Raw genomic sequence first — 15,635 nt, forward strand, 5'->3', positions numbered from 1 at the left:
GTGTGTGTGTGTGGTGAGAGTGTGTGTGTGTGTGGTGAGAGTGTGTGTGTGTGTGGTGAGAGTGTGTGTGTGGTGAGAGTGTGTGTGTGGTGAGAGTGTGTGTGTGTGGTGAGAGTGTGTGTGTGTTGTGAGAGTGTGTGTGTGTTGTGAGAGTGTGTGTGTGTTGTGAGAGTGTTTGTGTGGTGAGAGTGTGTGTGTGTGGTGAGAGTGTGTGTGTGTGGTGAGAGTGTGTGTGTGTTGTGAGAGTGTGTGTGTGTTGTGAGAGTGTGTGTGTGTTGTGAGAGTGTGTGTGTGTTGTGAGAGTGTGTGTGTGTTGTGAGAGTGTTTGTGAGAGCGTGTGTGTGTTGTGAGAGCATGTGTGTGTTGTGAGAGCGTTTGTGAGAGCGTGTGTGTGTTGTGAGAGCGTTTGTGAGAGTGTGTGTGTGTGTGTGTGGTGAGAGTGTGTGGTGAGAGTGTGTGTGTGTGTGTGTGTGTGGTGAGAGTGTGTGTGTGGTGAGAGTGTGTGTGTGGTGAGAGTGTGTGTGTGTGGTGAGAGTGTGTGTGTGTGGTGAGAGTGTGTGTGTGTGTGTGGTGAGAGTGTGTGTGTGTGTGTGGTGAGAGTGTGTGTGTGTGTGTGGTGAGAGTGTGTGTGTGTGTGTGGTGAGAGTGTGTGTGTGTGGTGAGAGTGTGTGTGTGTGGTGAGAGTGTGTGTGTGTTGTGAGAGTGTGTGTGTGTTGTGAGAGTGTGTGTGTGTGTGTTGTGAGAGCGTGTGTGTGTTGTGAGTGCGTGTGGTGAGAGTGTGTGTGTGGTGAGAGTGTGTGTGTGGTGAGAGTGTGTGTTGTGTGTGTTGTGTGAGTGTGTGTTGTGTGAGTGTGTCTTGAGTGAGTGTGTCTTGAGTGAGTGTGTCTTGAGTGAGTGTGTCTTGAGTGAGTGTGTGTGTGTGTGTGTGTGTGGTGAGAGTGTGTGTGAGTGTGTGTGTGGTGAGAGTGTGTGTGAGTGTGTGTGTGTGGTGAGAGTGTGTGTGTGTGTGTGTGTGTGTGGTGAGAGTGTGTGTGTGTGTGTGTGTGTGTGTGTGGTGAGAGTGTGTGTGTGGTGAGAGTGTGTGTGTGGTGAGAGTGTGTGTGTGGTGAGAGTGTGTGTGTGGTGAGAGTGTGTGTGTGGTGAGAGTGTGTGTGTGTGGTGAGAGTGTGTGTGTGTTGTGAGAGTGTGTGTGTGTTGTGAGAGTGTGTGTGTGTTGTGAGAGTGTGTGTGTGTTGTGAGAGTGTTTGTGAGAGCGTGTGTGTGTTGTGAGAGCGTGTGTGTGTTGTGAGAGCGTTTGTGAGAGCGTGTGTGTGTTGTGAGAGCGTTTGTGAGAGTGTGTGTGTGTGTGTGTGGTGAGAGTGTGTGGTGAGAGTGTGTGTGTGTGTGTGTGTGTGGTGAGAGTGTGTGTGTGTGGTGAGAGTGTGTGTGTGTGGTGAGTGTGTGTGTGTGTGTGTGGTGAGAGTGTGTGTGTGTGTGTGTGGTGAGAGTGTGTGTGTGTGTGTGTGGTGAGAGTGTGTGTGTGTGTGTGGTGAGAGTGTGTGTGTGTGTGTGGTGAGAGTGTGTGTGTGTGTGTGGTGAGAGTGTGTGTGTGTGTGTGGTGAGAGTGTGTGTGTGTGTGTGGTGAGAGTGTGTGTGTGTGTGTGGTGAGAGTGTGTGTGTGTGGTGAGAGTGTGTGTGTGTTGTGAGAGTGTGTGTGTGTGTGTTGTGAGAGTGTGTGTGTGTGTGTTGTGAGAGCGTGTGTGTGTGTGTTGTGAGAGCGTGTGTGTGTTGTGAGAGCGTGTGTGAGAGCGTGTGTGTTGTGAGAGCGTGTGTGTGTGTGTGTGTGTGTGTGTGTTGTGAGAGTGTATGTATATGTGTGTGGTGTGTGTGTGTTGTGAAAGTATGTGTGTGTGTGTGTGTGTGTGTAGGGTGTGTGGGATTTCTAGGGTGTTTGAAGCCTCTGACCCTTCATGTTAATCTGTAGCTGGACCCAGACACAATTTCTATTCCCCTTCAGTCTGTCCACTCTCCCTATCTCTCCCAGGCAGCAGACACGCAAACACACATTTAAATGCAGATATTTCATTGTGTCATACCTTACTGTGACCTAAACCTTAATTGCAGCAACAGAAGCAAGCAATTATTATATATTTTTTTTATATAATAATAATAATTAATGTAAAATTAGATGAATGTCCCCACAAGGACTAAACTGTGTTAATCTCAAACAAGACACTAAAAACATGCGCATGTACAGTATGCACGCACACACAGACGTGCTACTGCTTCTTCTTTTTTTTTTTTCTTTTTTTTTACATTTTCATTTCATTTCTTTTAACATTAGTTGCCCTAATGTTCTGTACAGTGGTCTCTACTTTTGCATGCACAAACTTGGTGTCTCCGGTTCCAGAGCGCATCCCGTCCTCTTCTCATTCCGTTCCCATTAGTGTTCACAAACCAAGAATGTTAACTGCTCCAGCAAGAGATTTATGAAGTTTAATGCTCAAACACTTGCTTATTCAAGAGAACCACTTTTACTGATGCCTCACCCTATATGTTAACGTATAAGTGCTCAGCTTCTGTGTTTGTGTTAAAATTTCCGTATTTAAAAGATAATTTTAATCATTTGCTTTTTATCTTCTTTCTATTTTATCCCCCACCTCCTAATTGTAATTCACTCCTTTCCCTTTTTTTTTTCTCCCCTTCCTTTCTTCTCTCGCTTCTCTTTTTGTCACCTTCTTTGATTTCTGCCCACTCGTTCACAGTTTTTTTTTTTTTTTTTTTTTTTGGTCCAAACCGACAGTCTTTACTGTGTAGCTTGCTTATGTTCGGTGCAGATGTGTAGCCTTCTGAGCGTATGATGTTGGTCTGGCTCAGCTGGATAAATCCATACCTTTTGAAGGCTTTGCGGTATGAAGAGAGCGCCGAAGCAAAGGAGACGTGACTCTAATTGAATGTAGCGGCGTAGCAGGAGACTGGAACACGTGCCAAAGATGACACGATACAACACAACACAATGCAACGGAGGCGGGCTAATGACAGATGTGGCTGGCCGCTGTCCAGTTAGGCGCTGTCATTTTCCAGTTCGCTTTCCACAGAGACGGGGACAGATACGTAATTAGTGGCAAGCTGTTCTTGATGAGTTGTAAATTACCTTTTTTTTTATTTAAACTTATGTTAAACTGAGCAAATATTCAAGAAAAAAAAGGAATGCATACATAAAAATAAAAGCCATAAAGTATAGATAAATATAGCAGCGTTTTTGTGCTGTGCTTCTCATTTGCTTGTCTAAAATATGAGTATATGCTTTTTTTTTTTCTCCAATTCCTTTACTTTTTTCTTTTTTGAGCACTGCCTACCTCCTTAGCTGCCACATTGAATTTTACAGGATGTAGGCCCTTTACAAACAGGCCTCATTAGCCATGAAAACAGGGTGTACATAATTAAAACAATATCCCGTTAACGCAGCTGCTTTGGTGCGGCAAATTAAAGAGGGGGAGTGCTGCGTCGTCTGCTTCTCCCTCACAGAACGTCGCTCCGCGGTCTCCGAACACGTCTAATTAGCTCAATAGGAGGAATATTTTAATGGCGATTAATGAGCCGTTGGTCGACGTGAGTTCTGATGTGACGAACCCCTAAACAGGAGATCTGATCAAAACCTCAGCCTCTCCACAAACACAATATTTTCATCGCCTCAATTTGTACGATTTATTTCATCAGTAAACGTTCTCCAGTGCTCGGTTTTAATTGCACCACGTTCACCATACGTAGGGTTTTTCCTCCCTGCTGTTTTTTTTTGTTTTTTTTTGTTTAAGGCTGGTTACCGTTTCTCAGCAAGATATCGACAGCATTTTTCTGATTGAGAGCCTGGACTTGACAGATGGTTGGCATCCAGTGTCCCGTCACATCCATCAGCTCGGCTCCTGACAGCGGAGTGACACAGCGTTACACCTGTGCATCCCGGAGAGCTGATAGCTTTCACACGGTTTCGTCACTTGATCAAGAACGCTGCTGACGGCCTTCGGAGAGAGAGCGGACGCATCATCAAAGACAAAAGGCGCTGTGATCACTCTGTTCGACTTGTCTGGAAGAGAGATAGAAAGACAAAAGAAGGAGAAAGAAAGGAAGTGGGCTAAAAGTCGTTTGTTGTAGGATGATAGTTTGTAGTGGTTCATAACGTACTAATCATCAAGACACTTGACTGTATTGCGATTTACAGTATGGTCATGTTATACAATTTTTTTTTTATCTTTAGTACCATTTTATTGTGGTCAAGTTCATGGATGATTTAATGCTTATTCTGGAACAGGATGTACGCTCTGGACAGGGAGAAGGCGCAGCACTGGGAATTACACACACATTCGCACATGGAGGTTTAAAACCTATATGGTTTTTGGCTGGTACCAAGAAACCAGTGAACCAGGAAGAAACCTGGAGATTATACTAATCAGCCATAACATTAAAACTACCTTGGGTTTTAGGTTTCTCCTTGTGCCATGAAAAGCTCTGAGCCCTCTAGTTATGACTCCACTAGACCCCCGAGGTGTTATGGCTTATTAATGTATGTGATTCAGCACATGCCTATTATGTATTGTAATATGATATGCATCTATTTACTACCTAACACCTACTTACCTTTTAATCTCTAGATTAAATTGATGTGTTATTGGTCGCTAATTGAATCGATTCACACTTTTTAAGTTTACATTTACATTTAGGCATTTGGTAGACGCCCTTATCCAGAGCGAATTTTTATCTTATTATATATCTAAGCAGTTAAGGATTAAGGACTTTGCTCAAGGGCCCAACAGGGGAAAGTTGGTGGTCGTGGTATTTGAACTTGGACCTTTCGAACCGTAGTCCAATGCCTTAACCACTGAGCTACCCCAGAGCTAAAAGAATTAACTAAACTATCAAATTTCTTAGAAATTTATTACAGATTTTACAGAGACTTTCAATGGCTTGCATCGTCCACATATTCTCAAAATTATCACTACTTTTAATTTTGAATTTATAGGTGGTTGGCGCAATTCTGCCACCTACTGGACTGGAGTGTGGAACAGAAGATCGTCAAGAAGAAAGATTATCCCTTTGTACGAGTCATGACATTTAGACAATCAACAATACAAGTTACACAGCTTATTAAATCCTCATTATCAATTTAATCATTTTAATACTTAATATAGCTGCTCAAGACAAATCAGTCAGCCAACTTTAATACTAGTTGGTGCGTAGTTAAACACACCTTAAGGAAAGCACTATCTGCCCTCTTCTTCATACATGCACTTATTATTCTACTTTCACTTGCGCTGTCTTAGCTCGCGTGGATGGTTGTGGCATCGTCAGGACAAATTTGTGCTCAAGCATCTCTTGTGCTTTCTACTAGTATTAACATAGAAAGTAGTTGTGTTCTTTGTAATGGTCATTTTGATCTACCTTCCATGTTTTTCGTCATGTGATTACAGATGTAAAACTAGTTCTGTTGTCTTCTCTCTTTCAGTTACAGTACCATGCAGGCTTGGCGTCCAGCCTCTTAAACCAGCAATCACTCAAGCGATCGGCCAATCAGATAGGAGCATCAGCGAAGAGGAGGCCGAAGGTCCAGCCCAGCACCCTGATCCTGCCCATTCAGTGAGTTCCAACTCCGCCGTGTTCACTTACTGCTGTCTGCATGCTTTTGTCATGCTTTTGTCTGTCTGGATCAGAATTTCAACTTTTATTACCCAATATTTATAATTATATATCTATTATCTATCTATACATATGGCCTGATAATCAGATGTTCAAAAACCATTGGCTGCGTGGTTAAGCAGTTTATTTTACAGATCTACATAATGTAGATACACTCACTGATCACTTTATTAGGAACATACATGCAGTTACCTGATCAGCCAGTCATATAGTATCAGCCAAAATATTAGTATAATGCCAACAGGTCATCGAAACAAAACATCGAGTCTTGAGGTCTATAACAGCAGTCGACTACGTTGGGCATTACTCCTGTCAGCCAAGAACAATAATCGGTGAGAATAATCATCTGGTCTTCACCTATCCGGTTTCATTGATAATGTGCACGGGAGAGAATCGGATTATTGTTCTTGGCTGAAAGTCTGAATATTTATTTCTTACCTTTTGTATCAACAAGGCATCAAACAGTAAACTGGGTATCTAATCCCAGTGCAGCAAAAAACAATCTGCAAATTTTGGTCATGATAGAAAGGCACCAGGACACCCAGTGCACCACAACCCGTGCATCCGGGGCCCAACAGGCAAAGAGCCCAAGACCCAGCCTCCATCTCTATCCGATCAAGCACCCATGGCACACGCCGGACAAACAAGTCCGATCCATGGATGAGCAGTCATGTGGAGTCATGTCCCACCAGGTCAGAGCTGCCCCGGTGGCACAAGGGGAACCCAAAACCTAGGTGGATTTAATGTTATGGCACATTTTCCCCCTCGGTTTCAGTTTCATTTGAACAGTTCTCATTTCATCCAGTGTTTCCTGTATACTGATTTATTCGTGGAGCAGTATCAACACTGACCTACATGTAGTAATGTTTTTTTTTTTTTTATATGTGAAATGGATAAAATCTTATATAAATTGTATGTAAAGCATGGCTTCACACAGCCCTCTCTCTGTCACACACGGACCCATCTGTGAATAGCGTCGCCCCACAGCATGCACACATCAGCTGTGGACGTGAAACGCTCATGAACACTTGCGAATATGGGACATTTAATGCTGTTGAGCAGTTGGTTTGCCAAAAGAGTTTTAGAACAACAGAAGTAAGTTTTGTGACCATAGCTCTCCGTGAAAATAAAGATGGCGAAAAGGGGAGGTGGAGGTGACTCAGCACTTTGGAGAGAATCAACTCGCCAAATAAATTATTAGCAATCAAGAATAGCCAAGCTAACGTTGGATTGTACAACTGGGTTTTCGAGGTTACTACTACATGCCAAGCAGCCTTAATCGGCAGTGTTGGGGGACGTTAAAAAAGTTGAAGTAATTAATTACATTACAAAATTACTATTTAAAAAAAAAGTCAGCTACATTACAGCGTTACTTTCTGATAAAAGTAACTAGTTCGAGTACTTTTCCATTGCAGAAAATGAAAACTCCTTTGTGATTTCTCATGCATGTTGTTTTAGTCAAGACCTTTAAAATTATTTTACCATCAACACTCAGGGAAGTTCGGTCCATAATCTGTTAACTACTAATACCCCTATCTCACCTAGGTGGTTTTGCGCGGTGGCTGTAGGTACGGGTCATTATGATTTACTGTGGGTTTTGGCGCTGTGATTAGGATTTCATCTTTCCGCGCGTCGTCCTCTCATAGTCAAACCGCATAGGTGAGATAGGGGTATAAGAGCAGGAATAACTGGGGGGGCGGGGCCTGTAGGACGACTTTCACACACACACGCACTAATGGATTGAGAATGACTACTGTCTGGCTCATGGATTACATAAATTGTCTGAATAACAGATTACATTTTTGAAAAAATAACTAAATAACCGAGTTGCATACTTAGATGGCGGACCAAATGCATTAGATTACATCAAAAAAGTAATCCGTAAGTAATACTTGGTAACGTGTACACCTAATACTGTTAATTGGTTAATAAATTGTTAAGCAGTTAAATTGTTAACAGCAAATAATCAGTTAATGATTAATAAATCAGATCTCTCTGCATCAAGCAAAGAAAACAGCTAGGGAGTTTTTAAGTTACTGGATCTGGGTTAAGAACTCAACACATTATGAAATCCTGGAAAGATAGTGCTGAACCATCAACTTTGTGAAAGAATTGTGACAATAAAAACAATAACTTTAGTTGTTTTAATAGTAAAGTAAGAGCATTTCTATATACGCATACGATGTGATGAGAACTCAAAAGATTGGTGTTAAACAGGTGTGTGGCCATAAGAAAACCATTCAGTTAGTGAGACTAATTAGAAAAAAGGCTTGAATTCGCTAGGAAGCAAAAGGATTGGACGATGTGGTTTGATGAGTCCAGATTAACTGTATCTTAGAGTGATGGGCGTGTCAGGGTAAGAAGGGAATCCATGAAGTGATGGACCCCTTATGCCTAGTTCCCACTGTACAATCCTCTGTAGGCAGTTCTATGTTCAGGGGTTTGCTTCAGTTGGTCAGGTCCAGACTCAACAACGTTATGTGGCAATGAAATGAAGTCACATCTGTGGAGTTTTCCTCACTTGATTGCACAGACGTTCTGTGACTCAAATTGTGAAAGAAGGGTTCTAGGAGCATATGGAATCATTTTCGTACATGACCACAATGCTGGACCACATTGCTGTAATCAAAGCTAAAGGTGATTAAATGAAATATCAGTGTGCAACTCTTTTTTTTTTTTTTCTTTCTTTTTTTTGTGTTGTTTTTTGGCCAAGCAGTATATATTTTTCCTTTAACTGTATCCCAGCCATATTTAAAGTGCTAGCATTTGACCTTTTTCAGGAAATCTTCAGAAGTAAAAAGCACTTAGGACGTTTCTCCAGCTGGTATCTGATCACAACTGAATCGATTAGGCTTATATCCATTTTGCTATGGCGCTGAACTTTCTAACAACTTGATCAAAGCGTGAAATTGACTGTGCGAGGAAATCACACTTAGCTCACAAGGTTTGAGACATCTTGAGGCAGACTGACTGTTTCTACCACTGCATTTATTAAACTGGCTCATTACACACCGTGAAGTGATCTTTGAATCCGGGCAATTAAAGCAAGATTACATCAACTTAGATACTTTTTTTTTTTTAATCAGTTTTTGACAAATTTTTTTTTTTTTGCCAGTAGTATAATTGAAAACATTAATACTACAGTATATTTTACAAAAAAATACATTATGGAAATGTTTTGAAAAAATAAAATCCATGTCATTTTAATGCAATATATTTCCATTTCATTGAGCTGAGGTTTCAATTAATGTTATGGGCAGCGAATCCAAATTTTGTGTCATAACCAGATTTTCTAGAATTCAGCCCCGGAGACATCCAACAGGTTTTTGCAGACTGACACACACCCACTGTGCCATCTTGTCCGATGGTTTACTCATAAGTGTGTGGTCATAATCATAATACTGGTTATAAAATCCCATCTTCAGGATATATTTCACTGTCGAGGATTTGATGCTTTCTACACACTGCCTTTGCATTACGAGTTTCAAAATTCTGCCGTTCTCATGCCCGGCTCAAACGAGCAGAAATACCCACACTCAGCAAAATGCAAACACCGGAATGCATCAAATCTAATCCTGCTGTCCAAGAAACATAATTTAAAGTGAAACTTTTTCTTTGTACTTTGAATCTCGCACTTCGTAATAAAAAATTAAAAATAATAATAAAAAAAGGTAAGTCATTGATCAGTAATTTGTCTCTGTCACTGTTGGAGAAACAACCGGAGGTTTCTGCTCCACACACTTACTGCTGCTCTTGTTGCTGATGTGCACACGGCAGCCAGGAGAAATACTTCATTGTTTCTGCCGTGCACTGGAGGGGTCATAGATGGTGTCCTCGTAAGAGGAGGAACAAGGAGGATGAGAAAAGAGAAAGCAGAGTTCTCCAGCTGGAGATGAAAGCCGGACGCAAATGAAGAGAAGATGGAGAAATTGGAAAAAGAGAGCAGTCACGGCCAGGTGCTTGTTTTTTTTGCACCATATACAGAGCTGTATGTGAAGGCCACACAACAAGGAAGCACTCAGGAAAGCGAAAGTGGCTTCATGGAAATACTCTTCGTAATGCTTTGTGTTTGGGTGTTTCATTCGGTTGGACGTGATGCATTTGGTTAGGCTTCTGCTGTGAGTGAGGTCATGGAGGTGCGGGTCACAGTTCTGCTATGTGGACACGGTAGGGATAGGACGATAAGCTTGTGTCTTATATGATTTGATACGCAATATTGTGTTTATATTAAACTACAATGAAAAGATCGATGAAAACAATGTATGGCTGTAGAACACGTGCGCAATTCCTGTCTGTAAAGGAATTTAATCAATCTTAAGAGGGTGATTTCAAAAATGATCTGGTGGTAATAAAACTTCTGTTGGCCGTATAGTCATATCAGCACTTTCCGTTCAAGGCCACCGTCTCCCCAGTCACTACTGTGCAGGTGTGAACGTGTTGCATCAGTTCATTTGTAACTGCAGCGCGAGCAAAACTGGACGCCCCACTTGTGATTTGCGCAAAAGAAGAGCAGCGTGCAGCGATTTGTTTTCTGTGGTCTGAGAGTGCACCTGGTGCCTTTATTTATCAAAGACTTTGTGCGCAATATGGAGGAAGTGTTTTATTCTTGAAGAAGCGTGAATGAATGGATGGAGACGATTGAGGAAGATCGTACAAGTCTTAGACATCAGTAAGGAGCCGGATGACCTTCCATGGCTGATGACACTTTGAGCACACTGTCGGCACTCTTTATGCAAAAACTATAGTCCTGATCTTGTTCCATCAGACTTTCACCCGTGTGGTCCCCCGAAAGCAGCCCTATGGGGACGAAGTTCTTCTGATTAGTCTGATAAGTAAAAACAAGTTGGTTTTAGTATTGACGACCAATCAGTCTGTCACTACTGAATATTAACTTCCTAATCCTTGCCAAGATTTCTTTAGCTTGAAGTGCGTGTGTGTGTGTGGCTAAATGCAAGTATAAGCTAAAACAGACGTGTTTGGCTGGTCTTGTGTGGTATGCAGTGCCAATCAAAGTAGGCATGGCGCTGCTATGTTAAAAGAGCACAAGCATGCAAGTGAGAGAGCGGTTGCAATGTGAGTGCGAGCAAATAAAAATTTAAATATGGGGGGTGTCAAACTAGGGCTCTTGATTTTACAGAATGACACAACATGGTTATGTAAGGAATGTAGGGTCAAGATCAGAACCCAGCACCACCAAGCTGCCACAGCAGGTCCCTTGAACAAGGCCATTAACCCTAAACTGCTCATATATACTGTATAAGGCAATAAACATTAGTCTCTCAGGATTAAGTGTGTATAAAAAGGTAAATAGACTTGGTGCTTCATATCTGAAATGCAGGCCTCCCAAGAGCTCCACTAATAGTCTTTAATGGAAAAATTTGGGTTGGTCACCAATTGCTCCAAGCCATTTCTAGATGTTTGGTCCAAGCCAAGGCAAGACTTTGTCACATATACATAACTGCACAGGGAAATTCCTTCTTAGCATATTCCAGCGTAACTGGGGTTTAGATTGAAGGGTCAGTCATGATGAGGGTCAGCAGCCCTTAAGCAGATAGGGTTAAGGGCCTTGCTCAAGGGCCCACCGATGGAAACTTGGTGAAGCTGGGGCTTGGACCGCCAACCTTCCGATCAGTAACACAGTGCCTTACTCCTCTGAGCTACCACCGCTAGAACTTATAAAACATGTAATGAGAAGAGAATGAAACCTTACCTCTAATTGGATCTAATGACAGACAATCACTCCAAATCATCTTGCTTATCTCTCCATGGCTGTTCCCTTTTTTTGCCTGGCAAGAACATATCATTAAAGGTCACAATAAAGTCAAGTTGTCTTGATAAATCTGCCGGAAGCGCGTTCGTTCCTGCCGTAGTTGCCATGCTGCAGTGCAGCGGGTCTCTGATGGAGGCATGCTGACGTTTAAGGCGTGGAAAGGGCGAGCTCGGGAAGGTGAAGGGAGACGGAGCGGTTTCTCTGTCAGGTACTATTGTCCTGATGTATTTGTCTTTTCTAAAAGGAATCGCGCATGAATTATGCAGTGTAGCCTTCGTCCTGGTTTGCTTTTATGTTTTTGGGTTGTTGTTTTTTTTCCCCTATCAAATATTTCCATTTTGCATCGACAGCTAGTTTTCCTAAGCTTCAAGCGAAATGTTGATGCTCTGAGCGAGTGTGATAATTAGGCATGCATGATTATTATACAGAGTTTTAGCTGCCTTTTTTTTTTTTTTTTTTTTAAATAAAACAAATATTTGTCCTGAGCACTTGTCATTAGATTGCGGTGTCAGGTATAAGGTAAGGTAACATAACTTTCTTTTACTTAAACGGATGGAGAATCGAAATATTGCCATTGCCTTGAATGAACCTTTGACTAACTGCAAACGTTTACTTTTTTGTGGTGGGAAAAAAAAAAAACGTATATTTTTTTTTTTTTTGTACGGGTGTATCTGTTCACTTCTTCTGTACTGGGTCTCAGGAGGCCTGGAGCCTCTCCCAGGGGACTCCGGGCACTAGGCTAGGTTCACCCTACGTGCTGCAGACACACTATGGGCATTTTGGAAACAATTAGTCTTTGGATTATGGGAGGAAACTGGAGCACCTGGAGGAAAACCACCAAAGCACAGAAAGAACATGCAAACCGTCCTGGGACTCAAACCCTAGACTCTTGATTATGCCGTTGTGCCACCCAGGGTAAACGAATCTAAATTAAAACCTTCTGCATTATTGCCTTAACATTTAACCAGTTGAGTTATTAAATGATACCACATCATGGTTAAATTCTCGAAACCTCAGGCGTGGATGAATTTTCTATAAATTACAAAGGTATAACACTGAGGAATAACTCACTTTTGCATTGTGCTAAAACAGAAAAACAATCTGCGCTTGTGTAGTAACTCTTAACTCCTCTTGCATTCTATGGTATTTCATCACCCCGGTATGGTTTATTGTCCTTTCACATAATACTCCATTGTGCATTATACATTAAGTTGCCTAAAGACTTATTTTAGGTATTACGCAAGGCAAGAAAACAGACTCGACCTTTTAAGTAGTTTGTTGTGAGCAGTCAGGTAAAGAAAAAGAGAAATTCTAGAAATAGAATTATAAACAGTGTGTGGGGGGAAGATAACTCAAAAATGAAAGAAGCGAGCAGAAAGACACAGCCAAAGAGTGAAAAAAAAAAAAGAAATCCAGAGATATGCACAATTTAAGTGATCTGCATATCTGAAAAAATCCTTAGAGGTGTTTGAAATAAAGGCCCACTTATAGAATATTATCGTTCTATATTATAATTGATATCTAAAAAGCACGCTTTGCTGGTATTCTTGTTGCAGTAATAGTGCTGATAATGAATCTGTTTTATTTAAAATGAAAGCATCCAAACTTAAAATCTCTGATATCACACGTCGTGAATGATTAAAGTACCGTATCCTCTGAATCCCCTTTTAATAAGTGATTGTGTGTATCATGATATTAAACACATTGTCATCTGCGTGCAGAGTGCTCACACGTGGCTACCTGTTTCATGAACCCGACTTCAGTGAGTAGTCCAGCGTGCTGTCTCTCTGACAGACACATGAATAAACCGATATTAATAAATCAATACCGCAGCCTAAAACGTCAGCATGGGTTTTTATGGAACTGCTGGATTTTACACAGCGGACAAGTTTGTTCAAAGAATATGCAAATCCAAGATGGAGGAAACATGATAAATTTGTTTAACGACTAAGAAAGCACCCCGAAGAGCGTCCTGAAACCCGGATACCACGGTGAACACTGGAGACGGTGAATTAAATCCACTTGTTGTCAAACATGAGCAGCCTGCAGAAAGAAAAGTATGACTGTCAAAACACTGTATTTAGTTTTCTACCCCAGGGTATTCGAAGGCTGTGTTGCTGGAATTGAGTCGGCACGGGCGCAAGCAGTAAGAATCCTGTGCGTATATGCAGCGATATATAAAATTACTGCTTAGTCCTATTGAAATGTTCTATACAGGAGTAAATGAGCAGTTTCTTTAAAGCATATTTCATGAATTACATTCAGTCCAGATGAAGGCCAAAAGGATGACCCTTCAAGCCATAGCAAGAGAAGTTGGTTATTTCAAATCTGAATATTGATCTAGATTTCTAGAATATTGCATATTTGCAATGTCTCAAACTTAGTGAAGTCCCTCAAGAAGGTTGATTGCCACGTAAGACAAATGCAAGAGAGGACAGGATGCGGAGAATCTCAATGGGCAATCGGTTCAACATTGCAGCTGGGATTTCTTACCAGTTCAGCGCTGAACAGAATAAGGATCTGTCTTAGTATATAGTGCCTCGATGTTTAAGATAATTTGGATTGAAGTGACCAAACTTCTCATTAGGAAAAAGAGTCTAAAGGCTACACTAACCTTTGTTGAGAAGCGTGTTTTGTGGACAGAGGAGAACTGGTCAAAAGTTCTTATGTATGTATGTATATTTTATATATATATATATAAAATATAATATAATGTAAATATACATAATATGTATGTATATTATATATTCTGGTAGTTTTTGTGTGTCTCATACTCTGTATATTCACGGTAAACTATTTAGTTAAGTGGCTCTTTTAAGTTACGCATATAACCTTGAGGGAAAAAGCACTATATTTGTCCAAAAACGCTGTGCCGTAATCTGGCACAAAACTTCTCATAACATCCCTTCTACTCGACATTTTAATTTCATTTATGGCACACGTTTAACTTTAGACAAATACTGAAGGACTGGAAAAGATTCTTTAAATTCTGTCCAAGTAATTTTGTGTGATGCTGTGACAAAATCAGCTGGACAGACATACAGATATACAGACAAATTTTTCTGGTTTTTCTGGTTTCTGGTCCTCCAATGTATAAAACGTAAAGATATTATTGAATGAGCGAGTTCTAACCAATGTACAGACAACCTTTTTTTTCTTTTATATATTTATATATATTACACACCCATTTTGATATTAAAACATTTAAGAATTTGTTACAGGTCTAAGCAAAATTAAGCTAGTGATTCCCTCCTACCACAGAAGATGATGTGCTCTCTGCCAGTGTGTGCAAAGTTTATAGTGCATGATTATAAAGGTACGGCAACATTTTACCACCACAAACATAGAATTCAGCATTAACTTTAATTTATGTGTTAATGCATAATTTATGTAATTATTGTAAATATTCATGTTTAACATGTTTTTGTCCAGGATTTGAATCGTTTTTCTTACCAAACCGTTTCATGGTGTGTGACGCCCTTAAATTACTTAATCCGAGATATGATTACAAAGCAAAGATGATGGAACAGGGGTTCTGTGAATTATTAAAAATCCTTGTAAATATTAGTTAGATTTATTTCAGTACAGTGTTTTCCCTGTTCGTGTAATAATAAAAAAAACAACCTCATCAATTAGCAATTAAAGCCTAACCCCGATGTGTTGCAAGCGGCGGCGGCGGCACTGCCGTGGCTCTCGAGGATGGAGTTGCCGTGTTCTAATGTATAAACTCGCAGAATGACTGAATCTTATTACACCGGCGTGCCCGTGTAATTCGGGTCCCGAGGAAGCACTGAGCGATTATATACGGCCGTGTTTTCCTTCTGTGTAGTTATTAATCCTCTGAACAGAATCGGGCAGCATTTAATCAGCTAATCTAACACAGAGGGAGCCAAGCCCCGCACACACAGACAGACTCCCGGCAGCTATTTGGACAGCAGTTAGAGTTTATAATGAGATAAATAAATATGCATGATTTTCACTCGTACCAGTAAATCCATTCAGCCCCGTTTAATGGCACAAGGGTTGTGTAAGAGTAATTAACTCAGATGTCTAAGGTATCAGGTCGAAATGTTGTTCGACCACTGCTGAATTCTGAAATTCTGATTGGTCAGAAGTAGTTTTGACTAAAAGGAAAGTCTTTATATTGTTTATACTGAAGCATTTTTATAGTAGATTCCTGCATGGTGGACACTCT

General features: G+C 40.9%; 1 protein-coding gene across 1 annotated transcript in view; it reads left to right on the forward strand.

The window, feature by feature from the left end:
• The window catches only part of med27 (mediator complex subunit 27), a 71,129-nt gene that overhangs the window by 17,786 nt on the left and 37,708 nt on the right, over positions 1-15,635 (forward strand). Inside the window, exon 3 of the mRNA XM_053504718.1 lies at positions 5,480-5,610. Coding sequence (XP_053360693.1) covers positions 5,480-5,610 — 131 coding nt within the window. The remainder of the gene's footprint in view (positions 1-5,479; positions 5,611-15,635) is intronic.

The sequence above is a fragment of the Clarias gariepinus genome, chromosome 9 (assembly GCF_024256425.1).
Source record: "Clarias gariepinus isolate MV-2021 ecotype Netherlands chromosome 9, CGAR_prim_01v2, whole genome shotgun sequence".
NCBI lineage: Eukaryota > Metazoa > Chordata > Actinopteri > Siluriformes > Clariidae > Clarias > Clarias gariepinus.